This window comes from Harpia harpyja, chromosome 14, assembly GCF_026419915.1.
Source record: "Harpia harpyja isolate bHarHar1 chromosome 14, bHarHar1 primary haplotype, whole genome shotgun sequence".
NCBI classification, from domain to species: Eukaryota; Metazoa; Chordata; class Aves; order Accipitriformes; family Accipitridae; genus Harpia; species Harpia harpyja.
This window is the reverse complement of record NC_068953.1, coordinates 8,106,575-8,126,819: the sequence shown is the minus strand read 5'-3', so window position 1 is coordinate 8,126,819 and position 20,245 is coordinate 8,106,575. Positions and strand designations below refer to the sequence as shown.

Genomic DNA, 20,245 nt, shown 5'->3' with positions numbered 1-20,245 from the left:
GACACCAGCCGTAGTTTGCCTCCTCCCATAGGCAGGGTTTGGATAACCCAGGGGCCTTTGCCCTGGTTGGTGATGCGACCATGACTCTTCCTGGCCAGGAAACAAAGGCCTTGGGGGCCAGAGCCAACCTAATGCCCCTTTTCTGTTTCAACCTTCCCGCAGGCCACCAGAAGAAGATCATGTTGGCTGTCAAGAAGCTCAGAGACCTCCGCAAAAGCCTCAACCAAGCAGAAGCAACTCTGGCAAGACGCAAAGTCCCTGGTGCCCTGGACATTGTCACCATCGAGTCGCTGGAGAACGGGGAGTGCCAGTCCCCACACACCCCCAAAATGACGACCTTCCAGGACAGCGAGCTCAGCTACGAGCTCCAGACGGCCATGTCCAACAGCTGCCACGAGACGCTCGGCATCAAGAGCAGCCAGGGGATGTCACGGAGCCAGGAGAGCATCGGGGTGCGGTCCCGAGGCTCGGGGCACTCACAGGACAACGTGCTGTCCCGGCACCTCTCCAGCCCCTCGCAGGAGAGCCTGGGCAGCGGGGAGAGCAGCAGCAGCAGTGGGCAGTCCTGCGCACCGCCCCGCAGCAAGGAGAGCCCGGCCAGCCTGCCAGGACAGCCCAGTCCCGAGCCCTACGGGAAGCTCGTCTCCCCCGAGGGGTTGAACGGCTATGCCAACAGCGGCGGGGGCAGCCCTCTCAAGGAGAGAAACCTGCCTGAAGGCACGGATCAGTACGCCCGGCCGGTGGCTCAGAAAGGTGCCGGGACACCGGCGGTCACCCCCTGTACTCCTCCCCAGACCCCCAGCAAGGCAACAGCCCCGTACGTCTTCATGTACCCACACATTTCTTTGAAATCACCGACGGTCCCTCCCCTCCTGGGAGCAGAGCAGCCCAAGACCCTGGCGCACCCGTACCCCTCTGTCTCCTCTGGACAGAAGAACAGCCTGCAAACATCAGCCCAAAAAGCCTTCTCCTACCTGCACAGCCAGTGCGGCCCCACGGAGCCGCCTGCCATGCCTCCCACGGCTGGGGCGGCCCCGGGCGCCTGGCAGGCCGTGGAGCAGCACAACGGCGGCGAAGGCTTCAAGTACAAGAAGCGTTCGCACAGCCTGAACCGCTACGCGCTGTCAGATGGGGAGCACGAGGAGGAGGAGGTGGCACACACCAGCACCCTGGGCTCCTACGCCACCCTGACGCGGCGGCCGGGCCGCAGCCAGATGCCGCGGGCCTGTCTGCAGACGGATGCCAAGGTGACCCGCAGCCAGTCCTTCGCCATCCGGGCCAAGCGCAAGGGCCCTCCGCCGCCGCCTCCCAAGCGCCTCAGCTCCGTCTCCAGTGCCCTCGCTGCCGAGGCAGACGGCGAGCAGCCCCCCGACCCCGAGCGGCAGCCCGCAGCCCCCCAGGACGTGGCCGATGCGGGTGCCAGCCCCGGTGAGGCTGGCTGCGGCAGGACAGTGAAGAGCCTGGCGGCTGCGCTGGAGGGGATGCCGGGGGCGAGTCCGCCCAAGCCCCTCCTGGCCCCGAAACCGCTGCACGTGGCTCAGGACTGTCTTCCCGGGGCAGATGTGAATGATGAGTCCTACAAAGGCAGTGACACCAGCAGCGCCACGCTTTCTGATAGCGGCAGGGACCCCTTTGAGAGCAGCAAGCCACGGAGACGGACATTCAGTGAGCCCAGCGCTCCCATGACAGAGGTGGCTGCACAGGGTGGGCGGGAGGACGCCTGCTCAGACACAGAGGAGGAGGCCAAGCCGGGGGTCTCCTCTTCATCCTCCCAGAACAGCTCCAGCGAGTGCATCCCCTTTGCAGAAGAAGGCAACTTAACCATCAAACAGCGGCCAAAGCCCACCGGGCACCCCAAGGCCGACACGGCCATGCTGGACACAGAGCCTGGTTCCCAGCCGGCAGAGCCCCCCTGCTCCGCTGGGAAGGAGCCAGCGGTGCCCGCTGCCACCAAGGAGCCGCCCGTGCTGGAGTTCAACCTCACCGAGTCGGATACGGTGAAGCGCCGGCCCCGCTGCAGGGAGCGGGAGCCGCTGCAGGCGGTGCTGAAGGCATTCAGCATGGCAGGGCAGGCTGAGGCGGGAGCCAGCCCTGCGCCCCAGTACGCCCAGGCCCAAGCGGTGAGCATCGCGGGCCCTGCCGTGCCGGCACCGGCGCCACGGGCCGGGCTAGCCGGGGATGCCTTTGATGATGACAGCGTGGAGTTCAGGATTGCCGAAATAGAGAAAAGCATCTTGTCACTGGAGAAGGGGATCAAGAAGGCACCGAGCCCCACCAAAGCCCCCAGCCCCACGGAGCTGCTCGGCACAGCCGTGGTGAGGACGCCCGCTCCAGGTACGTGGGTTTGTGGGGGTGTCTCTGAGGTGGCGGTGGGGCCCGAGGCTCCCTCCTTGGTTGTTACGGGAGGCGAGGAGGACGTGTGCCACAAGTCCCCTTCCTTTGCAGATGTCCCCACCAAGCACACCTCCGTGGCATCCACCAAGCTAGTCTTCTCCGGGCCCAAGACCATCTACCAGCAGGTCCTGCAGCCCTCCCGCCACACTGTTGCTCCCTGGGCAGCCGCCGAGGCGGTGCCAGATGTGATGGGGTCCCCGGCCGGTCCCAGCTCGCTGACGCTGGAGGCGGGCAGCAAGGTGTCGGCGAAGCCTTTGGCAGCTGCCCCGGGGTCCGCCCTGGCCCAGCAGCGGCTGGAGCAGACCAACTCCACCCTGGCCGCTGCGCTGCAGGCGGCCGAGAAGAAGATCACTGTGGAGGAGGCAGAGAGGTGAGGCGGTGATGGGGGCGAAGGAAATGCTGGGGCTGAGCACCTCGAGGCGGAATTGGGAAGCCCTCAGCGAGGGCTGGTGAAGGGCTGTGCCCGGGCGCGTGCCGGCGCCGTACCAGGTCACACGCGCTCGAGTCCGGCTGCGTGCTGAGCTCTGGCTGCCAGCGGGAGGGTCGGGTCCAGCCTGGCCAACCCTACCCCGTCAGCACCTCAAGCCTTTGGGTGATGTTTTGATTCTCTCCCTTTCCTCCCCAGCCACCCTGGGGCCGTGCACTCGGCCAAGAACATCCTGGAAGACATCAGCAACATGTTCGACGACCTGGCTGACCAGCTGGATGCAATGCTGGACTGAGGCTTGCTCCCTCCTTCCCCTCCCAGCCTCCGGTCGCTCCGCCAGTGCCCCTCATGAAGGAGGGAGAGCAGAATTGGCACCAAGCGGTGCCTCCAGGTCTCTCCAGCCACCTCCCTCCCCGCACTTTGCGCTGCGGCTGGGAACGCAGCTGCCCCTCCTTGCTCACCCCTGGCTCTGTATCAGTCGTGCCAGTGCGGCCGCGGGCTGGTTTCTGAGGGGGTCAGGCGTTTCCCACCAGACTGGCAGCAGGAGGAGAGCCCAGAGGGGCTGCACATGCGGTCCTGGAGGCCACGGAGAAGCCCTCGCTCCCTTGCACAGAGCCGAGGAGCCTCCACAAGGGACCTTTCTCTTTCCCCGCTGCATTGCTGAGTCCTGCCTCTTATTATTTATCCCCTGCCAACAATGTGTCAAAGGAGAGACCTCCCCGGGCAGCCGCCACCGAGCTGGCTATTTACTGAGCAGATCCCAGCCCTGGCAAGGCCTGACAGCAGCTAAAAGAAGACAGGGCTTGTTGCAATTTGGCAGCTTGCGGAGCGAGAAGGAAACTTTCTGCTTTATTTGTTGCTTTTCCAAACGCGTCAGCGTCAGGCAGCGTGTAATCCAAGCGGATCGAAATCCCTCCGGTGGGATCCACAAACCCCTCGAGATGGGGCTGGCACAGCTTGCGAAGCAGCGGATGCTCCGCCATGGCGCTGCCGGACGTGGAGGTCTACCTGCCCCTTCCCCAGAGTAAGGAGGATGGTGATGGCAGCGCCGAAGGCCTGTGCATTTGTGCCAGTCCGGCTGGATCGTGCTGCTAAATGGAGGCTGCCCTCTGCCGACACCGTGCCTATGCAAACCGCCACCCCGGTGCTTCCAGGGTGAAGTAGCAGCGTGGTTAGTGCTTTTTATTCTTTTTTTTTTTTTTTTTTCCTCCCCTATCCCTTTTTTGGGGAGAAAATGATCCCTTTTCCCACTCCCCCTCCCTGCGGGAAGCTACCGGCACAAACTCCGCTTGGAGCTTTGTAAAACAGTAGCAGCGTTTGGGCCTCCGGGAGATGCTTCCTTGCAGCACTGAAACCCAGCGGGAGAGGTGACCCCGCGCGCACTGGGTGAATTCGGCTCGGCAACAGCTACTGTGCGTACAGGCTGGATGCGGTCACAGCCCCGTGGCTGCAGCAGGGGAACAGCAGCGATAGCTCATTGCATCCAAGCGGTAGGAACGGCTGCATAGCTTGAAGACAGATTTCTCTAGCAGGATCTGTTTAGTAGTGCATGTCTAAATATGTCCAAGAGCCCTGAACTTGGCTTGCGCTCGGCATGCCAAGCAAATGAAAGCATCAGAGCACCAGAAGGGAACCTAAGATTGTACTAAAGTGCCATTTGCTACAAAAATTCCAAACAAAGGGACCCCCCCCCCCCCCCCATATCCCCCCTTTTAAAAAAATCACCAACGCAAAACCAAATTGGAAAAGGAGAAGGTGGCTGACGAGGCAGTTGCTTCCCAATCCTTTTGGGAGTTTGTGGCTGAATTGGACTGTTTGCAGCCCCTCGTCCCCTTGCACGGAAAGGGGAGCAGCCCCTGCGAGCAGAGCCCACCTGGACATTCCCAAGGGTCTGTGCTCATGAGTGGCAGTTGTGCCGTGGGCCGGGTGGGCAGGAGGTGCCAGCCTGGTTTCTAGGCTGAGAAGCAAAGACAAAAAAGCTCTGAAAAAAAAAATCCCTGTATCGTTGGCTGGGACTTAAGGTCAGTTTGAGGCAGTTAAGACACTTCTCTCCTGGCTAGTTGGTTGCTCTGATTTATATATCACATTGTATGTACTTAAATGACCATGTCTGACAGGCAAGTGCTACGTCATGGACCCGATTGTTTTTAAATAGCTACAACCAGTGGCACTTTATCAAAAGGTTTCCAGAAACCTTTTAAAATTGATTTTTACTCTCATGAGTCAACCTGGGACAAGCCCGGTTATTTTTTTTCCAATGTCGATAAACTGTAAATGTTTTTTTTAAAAGGCCAATGTATATATTTTAAATGTGATTTATTATATATATTTACTAACCAGAACTGCAAGTCTTGTACTCTAGGGTCAGGGATAAGAGGACACTGGGGTGGAGCTGTCGCTGTCTGAGCCACGTGAGGGCAGCACCACGCTGCTCTCATTGTCAATAAGGGAATTAAACATTTGATTTTGGAGAAGAATGCCTATTTTTTAAGCTCTAGATCTCTATTTTGAAGCTACTGTATGGTGTGTAAGTTATGTACACTGCAACTGGGACTAACTGACCCCAGCTGCACCTGCTCCGTGCAGCAAGACAGTGAGGGGAAAAAATAGCCCGTGTAATCACCAGACTGACAACAGATTTTAAACCATCTGCTCTGTTTGTGTTAATCATGTGTTTTGTTTTCCACTAACATCCATTAAGACTAAATTCTATTAAACAGTGGGGCATATTTTACCCTTTTGATAGTTTTGCCTAGTTGCGTCCTTCATGTCAAATCGCACAAGCTTGTCTCCTACTCTGTTTGAAGTTCATCGAGGATCAGCTTCATCCTGCCCCTTTAGTGCTCAAGATCTGGGTTTCCTCAGATAATCTCCCCTGGTAAGAGTCCTGCTGTCACTTCCAGCGAGGTTAATGTTCAGTTTGAGTCTTACCACCATGGTAGCGACGTGTGGTGAGAGTGCTGGGCACCAACACTACCTTCCAGTGCCCCACTGCCCAGCTTTGGGCACGTCTGAAGCCTCAGCTACCCCTGCCTGCCAGGCAAAGCACTCCTCCATCCTCCTTGGTGTGATGAGAGTGCGGCCACAGCGACACCGGCTCCTGCTTTGCTCAGAACCAGAAGCCCAGGCCTCCTTGTCTCGCCGCGCTGCTTTTCTCCAGTGCTCCCGGCGCCTGTTCCAGTTCACCCCTGACCTTTCATCCAGAGGGCTTCAAACCATGCCACCAGCCACGACCAAAGCAGTGCCTGGGAAGAACCATGTGTGCTGTGCCTGGGATCCAGGAGACCATGAGGTAAGCAGACTGTTACTCTGTAGGCAGAGGCATTCAGAGCTGGACAGATTTGCCCAAAGCTGAGCAGAAAGTGGGGAAAAAGCGCCAGGATCACGGCCCAGGAGCATCAAGCTCTCGAGCTGTGTCTCTAGAACAGCTGAGCCAGGTAACTCAGACCCTATGACATGAGCAGCCACACACATTTTCACCTCCTCGCTTTGCAGGATGCATACTCCCTCCCACTCTCATTGTGTGTGTTATCCAAGACAATCATTTATTGCCGTTCATACACTGGATGCATGTGGGTCTGGGTTTGGGGGGTTTTTTATACAATTTACAAGTTTTAATACAAATCAAGTATTTTTACATACATCCCAAAAAATTTAATATAAAATATACACCATTTAAAAACATCTTGATGTAGGAAATTTCTTTCTGAAGCCATGCACCCTGACCCTCGGATACCTCAATGGCCGAGGGAAGGATGGCATTGGCGAGACCATCCAAAAGGCTCCGTTCATACGCCTCGGCTCCCTCCAAGTCTAGCACGGGAAGAAGGGTGCAGGAAAATAAACATTTGTGATCACCCAGAGAAGGAAACCTTGGAGGTGCCTCCTCTAGAGGAAGGTGTGGCCAGCAGGAAGCCCCAGTATCTGCTGCCTTTTATCACCTAAAACAGTTAGTGGCACGGCAAGAGCTAAGGTCTGGTGGGGGGGAAGGTTGCTCTGCAGGAGTAGCAGTGAGCAGCTTGGTGCTGCCCCCGACTCCAGCTCAGCTTGGCCACAGAGGAGACCATATCCCACCTGCTAGCCGACCCTGGCATCAGAAAGCAAAGCTGATTTCTCAGGTGCCAGGGGTAACAGATCTGGAGCTGGCATTTAGTGAATTAAGTGAGACTGAGAAAGATGCAGCTTGTTCTCCCTGAACCAGGCAGCTCTGCAGGCGTGAGAGGAGCGAAGGCAGAGTTCAGCCTAGCTGGCAAAGGTGAGCAGACCCACTCTGCAAGCAGAAGTGGCCTGGTACTGCCATGCTGCAGGAGAGCAGCCTTGCATTTCCCCAGTGAGCTGCTGGCTCCCTATCCCATGCAACCCTGGCAGCAGCATGGAATCTAAACATCCACTCTCCAGCTGTAGGAATGGGGTCCAGGCCTCTGAACACGTCCAGCTGCCCCCTTCCAGCATCCTCTGTCTGTCCGCAAAGCTCAGAGGCTGGCTGTACCCCGACTTTGCCCTCCTGCCAGACCACAGCAGGGAGAAGGGTATTGCTTAGAGACACGCAGTAGTGTCAGCTCTCTGGTCATGCTGAAATGTAAGGAAGACAAGGCGGAGCCGCAGGGCAGAGCTTGGGGGTTCCCAGCCAAGGAAGGACCAGCAGCCATTTGTTCCCTGCCTGCCAGGGAAGGACCAGCAGCCATTTGTTAGTCTCGGGTACCAAAGGGGAAGTAACAGCTGTATATTGTAGTGTTAATATTGGGAGCAAAACCAGTGCCAGCACTTACCAGCTTTAGTCAGTTTTTAGAACTAGGAAGGGAGTCAACATCTCCGTGAGCTGCACATATTCCAGTAGCCAAGCCTGTGTGCTCCTTGACTGCCAGCCCACAACAGCACCAGTGTTCCCAGTACAGCTGGGGTCTGTTCAGAGCCCAAGAGCATATGTGCCACATTGGGGCAAATCATGGTTTGCAGCAGCCCTCAGGGGAAGGTTTCCCCCTGTCAGATGAAGAAGAGACCTCCAGAAAAACAGGGAACAGATGTGAGGGCAGCAGCATGGAGGGGAGAGACTTCCAAACACTATCACAGAAAGACATGATATAGGGGGTTTCCCTGTGCCTTGGAGAGCCAGTACTGGATGCAGCACAATCCCAGGACTGGGAAAGGAGCCGTCCACCTGCTCCGTGTTAGTCACAACAGCAAGATGCAGATATCCTGCCTGATAAGATGTCCCCTTCCCTCCACAGCAGGATAGGCAGGTCTCAGGTTTTATCTCTAGCTATGGCGCTCTCAAGCAGGCATTTTACTGAAGCAGAACGGCAATTCGTATCACAAAAATGAGGACAGTTATAAACCTCTCTGGGGATTGTTAAAGCAGGTAAGAGCTGGTTCAACAGGGCTGAAGAAAGCTGAGCCACGCTGACTCCCTGCAGGCAGGCAGAGCTGCCCTCCTGACTCCCTCTGCACCAGATCACTAGGGTCAAATGCAGACAGCTTTTCTTAAAGTCCTGTCTTACCTCTCTTTTAAAAACACTCAACAGCCGGCATGTGGCTAGAGCAACAACGCTAGAGGGCAGGCCTGGCACAGCCTGGCCATTGCAGGGGCTTTCCCAGCACCCTGCCAGAGACCCTTCCCAGTGTCCCCTTGGGGATGTGAGCTCTAGTCCTCACCTGGCACCCAGCACTTGGGAGCTGCAAGAGAGATGGCTCCTTTGCCCCAGGACACAGGGACAGGGAGGTGGGTGAGGGCATGCACAGGCATGCACACACGCATCATCCAGGAGAGCACGCAGAGATGGAAAAACAAAACAGGTTTCAATAGCGATCTCTTGCTTCAGCAGCCCTACGTCTCCCCTGCTGGCCCCAGACTCTCCTGCCAGGTCCAGGAAACCCATCTGCTCCCACAGAGGCAAGGAGTCACTTCATTTCAGCATCACCATGATACTAACAAAAACCTCTAGTAATAAATAAATAAAGAGCAGCCTGAACAGCCACCAGAGCTTGTAGGCTCCCTTGGGAGTACCCTAGCAGGCTGGGGAGGGGCTGCATACCTGCTAGGGGATCCTGATAGCAGTGCCCTGCCTGGGGCCCCCTGGAAGGTGCTGATGTAGTTTTGCAAGGAGGCTGTCTGGTTTGCATGTGTGAGGGAAAACTCCCTGAGCCTTTGGTGCAGCCACTCTCCCAGTGAAGGATGCGGCTGTGTGGCCCTGGCTCCAGGGGACTCGATCTGGGAGTGTTTAAAATGGCGAATTCATCCCCAGCTTTGTCTCAAACTGCAACTTCTGCCTCTTTTGGTAACGGACCCGGACCCTGGAGAAAGCAGAAGAAAGAAGAGAGTCAGCATGTGGAGGGGTGGAAAGGCAAGCAAGGCTGCCCCACTGTGATTCCTGAGCTGCAGCTGCACAGCCCCAAGAAACAGGGAAGCTCTGGCCTGGGCCCTGTGGTACCCTGAGAGAAGAATGGAATCCAGAGAGCAACCCATGGTCTCAGTCCTACCCCATCCAGCCAAATCTCATTTCCAGGGCCACCAGACACAGCAGAGAAAGGTCCAGAAATCCTTCCCAGAAACAGAGACAGCAGCTCTGTCCCCATCAGGGTTCCCTGTAATCCCTGCTGCTTCTCCTCACCAACCCATTTCCTGAATCAATGCTCATTAGCGTTAACTCCCAGCTCCGGCTGCTCCCTGTGCTAGGAAGAACAGCCAGTCACTTTGCCTGCTACTAATTCTTGGCTTCAGCTACTTCCTGTGAAAATGAGTCCCGCAGTCCAGGCACTGTGTGAAGACGTATTTCCTCTGCTGTGATTCAATGCTTCTCTGTCCTCATGGGACGAGATGGAGAGAACAGCCCTCTCCAATTCCATACCGGTATTTCATAGACCTTGGCTGTCTCCCTCTCATTGGTTTGAGATAAGGAAATTTTGGTCTCCCTTCCTGCTCCCAATCACTGCCACAGCCCTTCCCTGACCCTCTTTCCTCCCCTGCACTTCCTCCCTGAGAGGTGGAACATGAGCTTGCACACAATAGCCAGGTGATTTACACAATGCAATCATCTTTTCCTTTTTATTCCCCACCCTGTTCCCTGTGCATCATTTTTCTGCAGCTCAAGGCCAGGCTGGAGTGAGGCTCCAGTCCTTTCTCCTCATCTTCCCTACTACCCCCATACCTGATTTCATGCAGCTTGACAATCTCATTGATGATAACCACAAGGACCAAGGAAAGAAAACCCAGGAGCCATGAGACCGGGGAGATGGAAACGTGGTTAAAGTTCAATGAAGAATTGAGGTTTTCCCAGAGTTTCAGGTCCAGCACAGTCTGCGCCACTTGCCCCAGCAATCTAAGATTATAAACAGACACAGCAAATCTCAGCAGATCTAACAAGCTTTCCAGGATCTGCAGATCAGGGTTTAGGCCCAGATGTAACACTCCTGAGTTTACAACAGAGACCCTTCACCAATTCAGCAGTGGAGAACAATTGCCATCTACTATCATTTTCCTCAGCACTAGCAAACTGGTGCTGGAGCAGGTCTAGAGCCCTCCTTCCTCCAGCATTCTGGGGTGCTTCATCAGGGCCTGGGGATACTCACACAACAACCACAGTGAGCGTCCACCACCGGTTGGAGAGGGGGCTCTTCTTCCACAATGGCTTGGTGCGATGGACGTGGGTGATGGATATGAACACTATGGGGAGATGGAAGAGGGGGTTATTTAGCACACACACAGATACAACAATTTACAATATACACCAACAACTGTTACTCCAAAGGGATATGGGGTTTATGTCACTGAAACCAACCTTTCATTCAAGGTCTTTTCAGACCAGACTCCCCACAGCAATTCCAAGTCCCCAAATTTGCAGGGAGGTGGGGAGTGCAGTAGTAGTAGTGCACAGGATTACTCACTGTGGGGATGCCAAGGTTGGTTCGCAGCCTGGCATGCTAAAACAGATCAGGCAAAGGACCAGAACTAGAGAGCCGTGGGGGGGGTCTTGTCTCTGAGTCACTGCAGGCCTGCACCAGTGGAAAGCTCCAGCCCAGAGAAAGATACTTAGCCAGAGACCCAGAGCTGTCTGTACAGGACGGAGCATTTGCTCAGCATTTGCCTGGGCTCTTCAAAACAGCACTTCCCACCTGCCAGGCAGAGCATCCCTGCCTAGGCTCAGTGGTCTGAAGGACGTAAAACAGTAATGCACACTACCTCCCTCTAAAGTAGGGCTGCCTCTCAAATCAGGAAGCATTTCTGTTGGCCTGGACACCCTGCACATCTCAACATGCAATGCTCTATCTGACACTAAGGCGCAGCACCACATGACATGGTAGAAAGGGAGCAGAGACCCTTTAAGGTTGTCAGAGAGCAGCTGGACCTACTTTGCTAGGCAATCATGTGCAGGTAATGAGGGTCAGCCAGGAGGTGGTACCCCACCCCTCCAGAGGGTTTAAAAAGCCTTCCAGCTCCAGAGTAGTCATAGCTGTACCAGTGCTGTTTGGGATAAGGAAAGGGGGTGCTTCACAAAATGGCAGCAGTCATGTAAGGACTTCTGAGGCAGGGAATATTTTTGGAGAGCTGCAGGATGCTGCTAGCTGATTTGCAAGAAGGCAAAGAAGGATGCTGACCTTCTGGTGAGACTGGAAGGGAATCAACACTTCACCAGCCTGGTAGGAAGCAGAATCAGCTCTGAAGGTGCTGTATTTAATCTGTTAGGGCAGTGCTTAGTAAGACAAGGGGCTTTATGCCTGTGCTGAGAGGCCATTGAAGTGTTTGCTTCTGCCAGGGAGTTTGTGCTTTGGCATAAGGGGAAAAGAAAAGAGGCAAAGGATGCAAGTTTTCCCACAAAGTAGGGAATGGAGGTCTGGGAACAGGGACTTACCTGTGTGTAAAACTATCAGGCCAGCTGTGAGCTTCTGGGCTACAAGAAGAGCATTGGAAAATGTCCCAAACCAGTCAGGAGCACCATCAGCATTGCTGGTAAATGAGAGGACACAGGAAAGAAGTCAACAGTGGGGACTTACTGTCTGACCTGTTCCCACCAGGGCCATGTCCTCCAATAGCTGAGAGAACTAAGTGTAAGCTTGGAGTCAGGCTGTCCTAGTACCAGGAGGCAACAGTGAGTAAAGATGCAATTGTCAAGGCTATAGGGAGAGCACCCAGCCCTCTGTATAGCCATTATAGCTGGATCATGCAAGAGTCTGGAGCTTGTTAGAGGGAAATCAGTTCTACCTGGGAAGAGCAAGAGCAACAGGCCCTGCAGGGTGAGAGGGGTGTGTGTGCCAGGCTCAGTTCCTCACCTGTGCAGCATGATGGAGGAGCAGGCTGTAAGGTTGAGGCTGGTAGTGTTCACTTCTTTGCAGGACTCATGCAGTGTGAACCCAAAGCAGATGAGGCAGGAGCAGATGGTCAGGCTGAATTTCAGCAGGAAGCAGAACAGGAAGTAGTGCTGAGTCTGTGAATAAGGGAGATGCAGGAGGATGACATGGGCATGTCACTGGTACAACCTCCCCCACATGAACCATCAGGGAATCGGTGGCTGCAGATGACAAGCTGTAGTACAGATGAGATGCTGCACTGTGGCTCTGCCCTGTGGGCATGCTGACGCTAAGGGATTCCCTTCCTGTCCATGCCAGGCTTTTAGATAACATGGCTCATGTCATGGATCAATTTACCAAGCAAGCAGGGAAGGCACAGGGCCTCAGCTATGCATCAGCACTGGGATAAAGTAGAAGAGAAAACCGTGTGAACAATTTTAATCTGCTGGGCCACCTACCTTCTTGGGAATGGAAGTCAAGTTTTTTCCTGTTGCCATGGTCATGATGGAGCTGTGGGGAGGCTTGCCTAGGAGCGAGATGCTGGAGAAAGGTAAGTTAGTCTCTCAGTAACAAGTTCAGGTACCAGAACTATTGCTTTTTTGTCTGTGTTTAATATTTTAACCCAAATAACCTCCTCAAACTGCTTGAAGCATTGACGCTTATCCGGCCACTGCCTTAAGCATATGCTGTAAAAGGTGTCATTCATGGCAGGTGCAGACAGGGAGAGAAGTAACCTCCAAATGTGTGATGGGGAAAAACCCACCCATAGTACCTTGGCCTCTGCCTGACACCCTAGCCTCTCCATCACACTCCAGCTAGTGCAACAGTATCAGGATTAGAAGATGATTTTCAGCTGGAGGTTCAAGCCCCAAGATAACAGCAGCTCTCAGACAGCAGGAAGGGCTAACAGCAGTACACAAATGCTCCTATCTGTGTTTCCAAGCACCTTGTCAAAGCAGGTGCTTGGAATAATCCTTGCAGCCTTCTTAGCATGCTGTGGGTGATGTCAGGCATTGGAACAGGCTGCCCGGGGAAGTGGTTGAGTCACCATCCTTGGAGGTATTCAAAAAGCACATAGACAAGGCACTGCAGGACATGGTTTAGTGGGCATGGTTGATGGTTGGACTCGATCTTAAAGGTATTTTCCAACCTAAATGATTCTATGATTCTATGTCAGCTTGCTTTTAATGTGGGCGCAGTGAGGCTGGGGGACTGGTCTGTGCATCCTGTGGGTGGGAGGCAGGAGATTCCACCCTGTCTGATAGACTCACCTGAGCAGTGGGTAGCAGAAACAGGAGAGCCACACGATGTCCGTGGTACTGAGGATGGGGGGCAGCTGCACCAGGCAGGAGAGGAACTGGACAGGAACAATCCAGAGTGAAGAGCATGAGCAGTGCTAGTCTTGTTACCAAGATGCTACTGTCCTCCCCCAAAACACTGGGATGAGCTGGTAACTAGGCTGCTAGTGCACAGCCCCTCCAGATGTTCCAGGCTGCTGGGGCAGGTGCTGCAGGGGATGCTTTTCTCCAGGGAAAAAGAGTTTGAAAAGAAACCCCTGTAGGAGGGTCAGGGAGAAGGGGCAATGCAGGCTGAGATCACATAGTCTCTATCTGCAACTTCCCCAAACGTGCTGTGTAAACCTGACCGAAGGCCACCTTCCTCTCTTGTAAGGCTGCCCCACTGCAGCCACCCAAATCCATGCTAGCACTCCTGTCCTCTGAGCTAAATGCTGTCCCCAGCCAGGCCAGGACTCACCTGAATGACAACCAAGGTCAGCTGGCACTGCAGCAGGAAGAGGAAACACTTGCGGATCCCATATGTTGCATGCCTGGCCTGGAAGGAAGCACAAGCCCTCAGAGCCCTTGCTGTGATGGGAGCAGTTATCAGCCAAGAGCAATTATTGGCAGGCAGGGGCAGAACATGTGGCCTGCAGGGGAAGTAGGAGGGGAGAGGATCTGGACACACTGTAAGCAAAAGGCAAAGGTCTCTTGCCTAGATGTAGAAGTTGTGAAGCAAAGATTGAATTTAGCCAAGGGGTAAGTTTGTTTAAGCCTCCTGGCTTTTCTGTGGTAACACTTTTCCCTAGCACTGCATTGTTGTCTGGCTAGGGATCTCTGCAAGTTTATACTTTATCCAGTTGAACAATATTCATGTTTTGTTGCCGCAAGTTACCATTCCCAACCCATCCCCTGCACCTTGGACCGGTAGGGCCAGGCAGGAAGAGTATCTCTGTTGTGGTTCCTGAACAAAGGACAGGAGACATGAGCAAAGCTAATGCTGGCAGCTTACTGTGGGGCAACTCAACAAGAATGCTCACAGGAGCTCCTGGCTTTGCTCTTTGTGAGCTGCAGGCAGAGGGGTGAGTACTAGAGAGGGGATATGCCTGGCTTACCTGCTCTATAAGTCTGATGATGCTGGTACTCTCTTCTTGGCGGAAGGACATGGAGCAAGGTAGGCTGTTCAGTTGACCTGAGAGCTGCAGCGGGGTGAGCTCATCAGAGACATGAGTCATGGTGGTGCTGGTGGCATAGCCAAAAGTCTCCCAGGAGCAGCGAGATGGGTAGAGAGGGTCCAGTGCTATACTGCAAGGACAACACAGGAGCATTAGTGAAAGTCCTCATCCCAGAGGAGAAACTATGTTTCAGTGCAGTCCAGCTTGTAAAGCTGTGCTGTGCCATGCTACCTCTATCTACCTTGCTGGTAGAGAAGTCCTGAGCTGTGTCACGAATTTAGGATCAATCTCCCTAGACTTTCAGTTATTCCCAGAGATATAATGAACATACTTAGGTTTGTGGCTCAAGGTCAACAAATAGGCTGACCCAGAGGGGCATTTCCACTCTTTCACCCAATGAGAAGAATCTGTAATGCCAGCTGGTGCACAGCAGTTCAGCATGCAAGACTAACATCTTCCTTTCAAAGATGGAAACATCTCTGTGTGTCAAGGGATCTAGCTAGTTGTCCCAATACCACCCAAATCTCCCTTATGGTGACAAACGCAGGTAATAATGGACAGAGCAATTGTGAGCATCCCCCTGCACAATCTACAGGTCTGGTGTGACCCACGGCTGGGCACTTGCTAAGCTCAAAGCAAAGGCAGCTGGAGGAGTCTGGATTCTGCCCCACCTGATATCACTTTGCAGGAAGAGGCAGCTGTTCCGCAGGTTAGCAGAGCTTCCCAGACAGCAAGTCACCTCCCCGTACTCCTGCATGATCTTGATCATCTCACACATGGCTGCAAAGGGACAGGAGGAAAAACACAGTGTGTTATCTCATTATGCGCACAAAGATGCAGTGTTTCACACCCTTTCCAGTCTGGATAACAAGCTGATATTCACCAGTCATGTAGAGTGAGATCCAAAGTCAAAGTACACAATTAGATAGCTAATCAATTGCAGTCCGAGTGCCCTGTATACCTGGCTCCTGCAGGAACTGAACTGCAATTCACAGAACTGTGACCCAGAGATTTGCATCTCTAGCACATCTCTTTCAGACCAGAGCTGTAAGTATAGCCTGGGTATATAATACAGATGGCTTCAGTGTCAAATGGTCTTGTTAGAAAACAGCAGAAATTAAATTAACCTAAATAATTCAAACCTGAAATAAATACACAATTTTAAACTCTGCCTAGCAGCACATCGCTACTGTTTCAAGTCTAAAGGAACAGAGGGAATATAACAAACCACTCCGAAAGCAGTGCCACACTTAGCCATACTCAGAGCCAGCCCCTGTTCCTGCACTCCCACCACTACCTCTAGCCTTCATCAATTTTTTTTATCAACAGCCTGCTGGGGCCTCTAAATCAAAGTTGCTGTTTGATCTGATTTTCTTTCTGTAGCTCAGTGCACAGTGCTCTGTGTGTATATGAAATTTCTAGAATGTTCCAGGTAAAAAAACAAACCAAACCCACCCTCTGCAGATTCCTGTAAACAACTTATCTAAATGACTGGTGCACCCAGATCTGCAGCACAGCAGGGGTTTAGATGAAGTGGGGAACTGTCACTCCTGTCAAAAAGAGAGAGGAAATCTACTGGACACTGACTGCTTAGGCAAACTGGGCTGTAACTGGTTCTCACTGGCACTCTGTAAACTGTGCCCAGAGGTACCTAAAATGCCAAATCATAATGATGCTTAGCACTTCTACTGTAGAGAGGACAGGTATTAGCCAGCTGAGCACTCAGCCCCTTTCCTAGATAAAATAGTATCTCTAAGAGAGATAAAGAAATTTTGTCCTTTCTGGTCTCTGCAATCAAAAACTCTGCGAAGCAGCAGAAGGTGTTAACAGCAACTGCCAGAGGAAAATTCTTCTGGGAAGTGATTTTTGAGTTATATAAGGCAGCGAGGGTTGCGAGCAGAGATCAAAGTCTCCTAGCACACTGACAATGCTTATTTATTAAAAGGCAGTAGCATTTTGGATGTTTGCTTTTGTGTCTCTTATGAATGCAAATTGAAAGGGGTGGTTCTTAGCCCAATTCTGTAGCTAGGGAACAGCTGCATTAAAATGAAGTTAACACCTGGCTTCCCACAGGCAGCAAGAGAAGGTCATTAATATCAAAATGCCCTTCTAGATTTCTGGACTGTATCCCCTTCCCTTCACCCATGTCCACACCCAGATGAGCCAGAGCAAATGGATAGGGAAGGTATTCATGGACAGCAGTAGGACAGACCCAGGCTCTGTGCCACTTACTCTCTGGGGTGCAGTCTGTGAAGAGGGGCACCAGCAAAGGCACATTGTCTATATTCTGCAGGTGAGGTCTCACCTGGTGGATCCCCCGTGGGAGTTTGGCCTGAAAAAGAGAAAGAAGAGACTAAGCAGGGGAGTGTGTATGTGAGGGAGAGGCATTTCAGAGGGAACTGCTGAAATGAGAATTATAATTCTCAGAATTATGCAACTTTAAGAGCAGATACAAACTGATGTCGCTGCAGACAAAAGCTGGCTTTCCCAAGCCACTGTAAAAAGCCTTCTGAAGTTCTACACTGATATGCTAAGCTGTCTGTGCTTGCCCCCAGGGTTTGTAAGATCAGCATGATAAACCTGTGTTCAAGGATTTCTAAGGACTTTTTACCTGTGTGGAGAATCTAGTCAGAGACTGTGCTGTCTCCCAGGAACTAGATCTATTTCAATTGCAGCCACATCAACACATGGCAAGGGAAGGACTTTTGCTTTTTAAAACCAGGCCTAATAGATTTTTTTTTTTTTTTAAATCTGCATCTGTCTCTGATATTCCTGTAACCTCTGCTAAGCATGTCTGAGTTCTTTAAGAGGCAGGAAGAGCTTGTCCTGCACTCTGAATACTGGGCAGCACCAGCCATGGCTCACAGCTGGAGGAAAGACAAAGTTTCTTCTGTCTGCATGGAACATGGGGATGTTCCCACTCCCTGCCCAGCACATGGGAAGGGGACCCAGATGGACTGAGATGCAGCTCTCAAAGCTGCCCCATATGTGGTCATCTCCATTCCTAAACTCCAAAGAAAAGACCTGTTCAGCAAAAGTGATTAACTGAGAGAATCCCAAACTTCCCAGGCTTTAGATGCCAAGCTGGATGAGGTGGGGGAAATCAGGAGTCCCAATGCAAACCAGTCAATCTGCTTCAAAGAGGAATTCCTTCTGGGAGTAATGAGGTGATACTGCTGACCATGACAACAGCACAAGGTATATAGGGAAAGGGGGCCTCACCCTGTTACAGTCCTCCAGGAAGCTGGGGATATCGCTGTCTGTTGGCTGAAAGCTGATGAGATCCGAGTGCCCTTCCTCTTCCATCAGCAGAAGCCCCTCCACATCATCTCGAGAAACTGGAGCAGAGAGAAGTAGCATAAACAATAAGCACAAACCTGCCTCTGCCACCCCTGTGCCACCCACATGTTATATTCACGTGGCACTGCAGAAGCCAGGAAACGTGAGGCCTAATTTTCTAGGTTAGCAACACTTAGATCCCACTCAGCCATCTAAAATGCAGTATTTTTAGATGACTAATCTGCTTGGAGCTAGATATGTGAGCCTAGTCTCAGCTCTTTTGAGACACAAGAGTTTATATGTTCTGCTCTTTCTTCTTCTAGGGGAAGAAGAGAGTAAAGAAATCCCACCTGAAATCCAGGAAACCCGTGGCATTCAAAGGGGCTTAGGTGCAGTTCTCTCACCTTGATGTAGGTCATCATGCAGAGAGCCAGCATGGCTAGGGCTAGAGGGAGGGATCTCTGAGCCAGGCACATCACCATTAGGGGTTAAAGATATGTGGCAATTCCAGCCAGTCTCAAGACCCATCTTTTCAGCAAACACCTGTAGGTGAGCAGAAAAAAGATTTTAGTGTAGCTGTTCAGGCCAGAGCATTGCAGACCAATGCCATATTGGAGTGTAGGTACCTTCTGGACCCATTAGCTAGTTGAATCAGATTAACCTTAGATTGCACTGGAGCTAAACTCTCCAGTCAGACAACCAGGGGACATGCAAGTTCAGGGAATTTAGCAAAGACAGCTTACCTTGCTTTTGAGCTCATCTTCCAGGGAGAAGTAGACAAAACGAATGCAGGCATTGACCAATCCATCAATGAGGCGAACAATGTCAAGACGGGCCTGATACTGAGATGAGACCATTCCCATGAAGATCTGTCCGCTCAGAGCCTGGATACAGTCTTCCTTCTCCATCACTTCCCCAATCCCTTCTTCAGTCATGCAAACAACACGCAATCACATTGAGACACAAGGGGCCACGTGCATCAGACAAAGTACACATGGTGGGAGAGGCCACCAAGATAACACCCAAGGATGCAGTACCCAGATACACAGAAACATGCAGATACACACACATGTATACAGGAGGAAAGATGAAGAGACATCCATTTGTCCCAGCATACCCAATCACAGAAGCAGTTTCAGGATATCCCCCACACGTGTGACCAAGAATACAAGCATGAAACAGTGAGCATGGAAAGGAAAAAGATAAAACAGAAGACAGGGATCAGTCACAAGGAACTGGGGCAGAAAGGTAAAGGATGTATGCTGCATAATGTTCACATGTGCATTTTAAACACATCATACTGTGCTTAAACAACATGGCAAGTCTAGCTGAGGCAGTGGTATCATAGTACAAGGGGCTGATGCAAAGGAACTGAATCATGTTCCCTCCAGTGACATTGCAGATGCTCCCAAAGAGCCTGCAAAGGCTCTTTGACAGGGTTCCTTCACCATCACCAGATCAGCCTGTGGTGAATGGGAGCTGGATGCAGCATGAGGAACAAAATAATAAAACACTTCACACAGTTGCAAAGCTTGCCACAGGTAGGACTGAAAAGTGTTTTGGAAACACTCAGTCACAACTGCACCCCAGCTGTTGGAAACCCCATTATTCACATTTTACAGAATGGAAGACCAAGGTGGAAAGAGGTTAAGACTGGTTTTCCAAAAGAGCCTCCTGGAGTTATGTAATGGTATGTGCTTACGTCTCACTTCTCACTTTCCATTGCTATTCTGGAGGAGATGTACAATTCACCTAGTGGGAATCAGTTCCTTCAGCACAGCAACAAAATCCATCAGGGGAGAATAGTTGCATACCATCATACATTTAATTCCTTTGAAAAACCCAACATATGTGATTTCCATAAAATTAGACAAATAGCAAACCAAGTATCAAAATACCCAGAAGTCTTGATTCTTAGTTGCCTGCTTTAAGCAACAGACTGCGTACAAGTAGAAGAATTTCTCTGCAAGCTTCGAATAACTTAACTAGAAACATACCTACCAGCTGCTACATCATTACTTCCTCTGGAAATGCATCTACTTCAGAAACTCTTAGTTCTCAATTTCCATCTGCTACTCTGAATAACAATGTTCTTACAGCTCTAGACTGATCAGAAAGCAAGCACCTGGTCCAGCAGCAGACCTTATTATAGACAGCACAGAAGACACATACCATCTGAGCTCCAGCTATTCCTCCGACTGCTCTGTTTGATGGGGGTTGTCCCAGGGAGATCACAGCATGTGAAGATAGCACTCTGCCCAGGGACCTGCACCAGTTCTATGCACTTGCCATTGAGCTGGGAGGACAAGGCACAATGCATTGGCTTGTATGCAAAGGCAGAACAGTATCCTGAGAGGCAGGCTCGCTGGTAGAAATCTAACACCTTCTTCCTATGTGGAAGAGACAAAAAA

The 20,245-nt window shown here is 52.1% G+C and overlaps 2 protein-coding genes across 9 annotated transcripts in view; one reads left to right on the top strand and one right to left on the bottom strand.

The window, feature by feature from the left end:
* The window catches only part of CASKIN2 (CASK interacting protein 2), a 36,161-nt gene extending 30,595 nt beyond the window's left edge, over nt 1-5,566 (top strand). For 4 of the 5 annotated variants that reach the window (XM_052807988.1, XM_052807991.1, XM_052807987.1 and 1 more), the window contains 3 exons: nt 163-2,334; nt 2,446-2,764; nt 3,020-5,566. In XM_052807988.1, the coding sequence (XP_052663948.1) occupies nt 163-2,334; nt 2,446-2,764; nt 3,020-3,116 (2,588 nt within the window). In that variant the 3' untranslated portion in view covers nt 3,117-5,566. Of the gene's footprint in view, nt 1-162; nt 2,765-3,019 lie in introns of all 5 variants that reach the window. The other variant, XM_052807986.1, reaches the window with a different exon arrangement.
* A 3,034-nt stretch (nt 5,567-8,600) lies between these two features.
* Nucleotides 8,601-20,245, bottom strand: part of TMEM94 (transmembrane protein 94) — a 49,487-nt gene continuing 37,842 nt past the window's right edge. For all 4 annotated transcript variants that reach the window (XM_052809044.1, XM_052809042.1, XM_052809041.1 and 1 more), the window contains 15 exons: nt 20,007-20,224; nt 18,578-18,759; nt 18,239-18,377; nt 17,778-17,893; nt 16,788-16,887; nt 15,227-15,335; nt 14,496-14,685; nt 13,859-13,936; nt 13,375-13,460; nt 12,562-12,643; nt 12,086-12,240; nt 11,668-11,762; nt 10,388-10,481; nt 9,967-10,137; nt 8,601-9,112 (listed from right to left, as the gene is read on the bottom strand). In XM_052809044.1, coding sequence (XP_052665004.1) covers nt 9,040-9,112; nt 9,967-10,137; nt 10,388-10,481; nt 11,668-11,762; nt 12,086-12,240; nt 12,562-12,643; nt 13,375-13,460; nt 13,859-13,936; nt 14,496-14,685; nt 15,227-15,335; nt 16,788-16,887; nt 17,778-17,893; nt 18,239-18,377; nt 18,578-18,759; nt 20,007-20,224 — 1,888 coding nt within the window. In that variant the 3' untranslated portion in view covers nt 8,601-9,039. The remainder of the gene's footprint in view (nt 9,113-9,966; nt 10,138-10,387; nt 10,482-11,667; nt 11,763-12,085; nt 12,241-12,561; nt 12,644-13,374; nt 13,461-13,858; nt 13,937-14,495; nt 14,686-15,226; nt 15,336-16,787; nt 16,888-17,777; nt 17,894-18,238; nt 18,378-18,577; nt 18,760-20,006; nt 20,225-20,245) is intronic.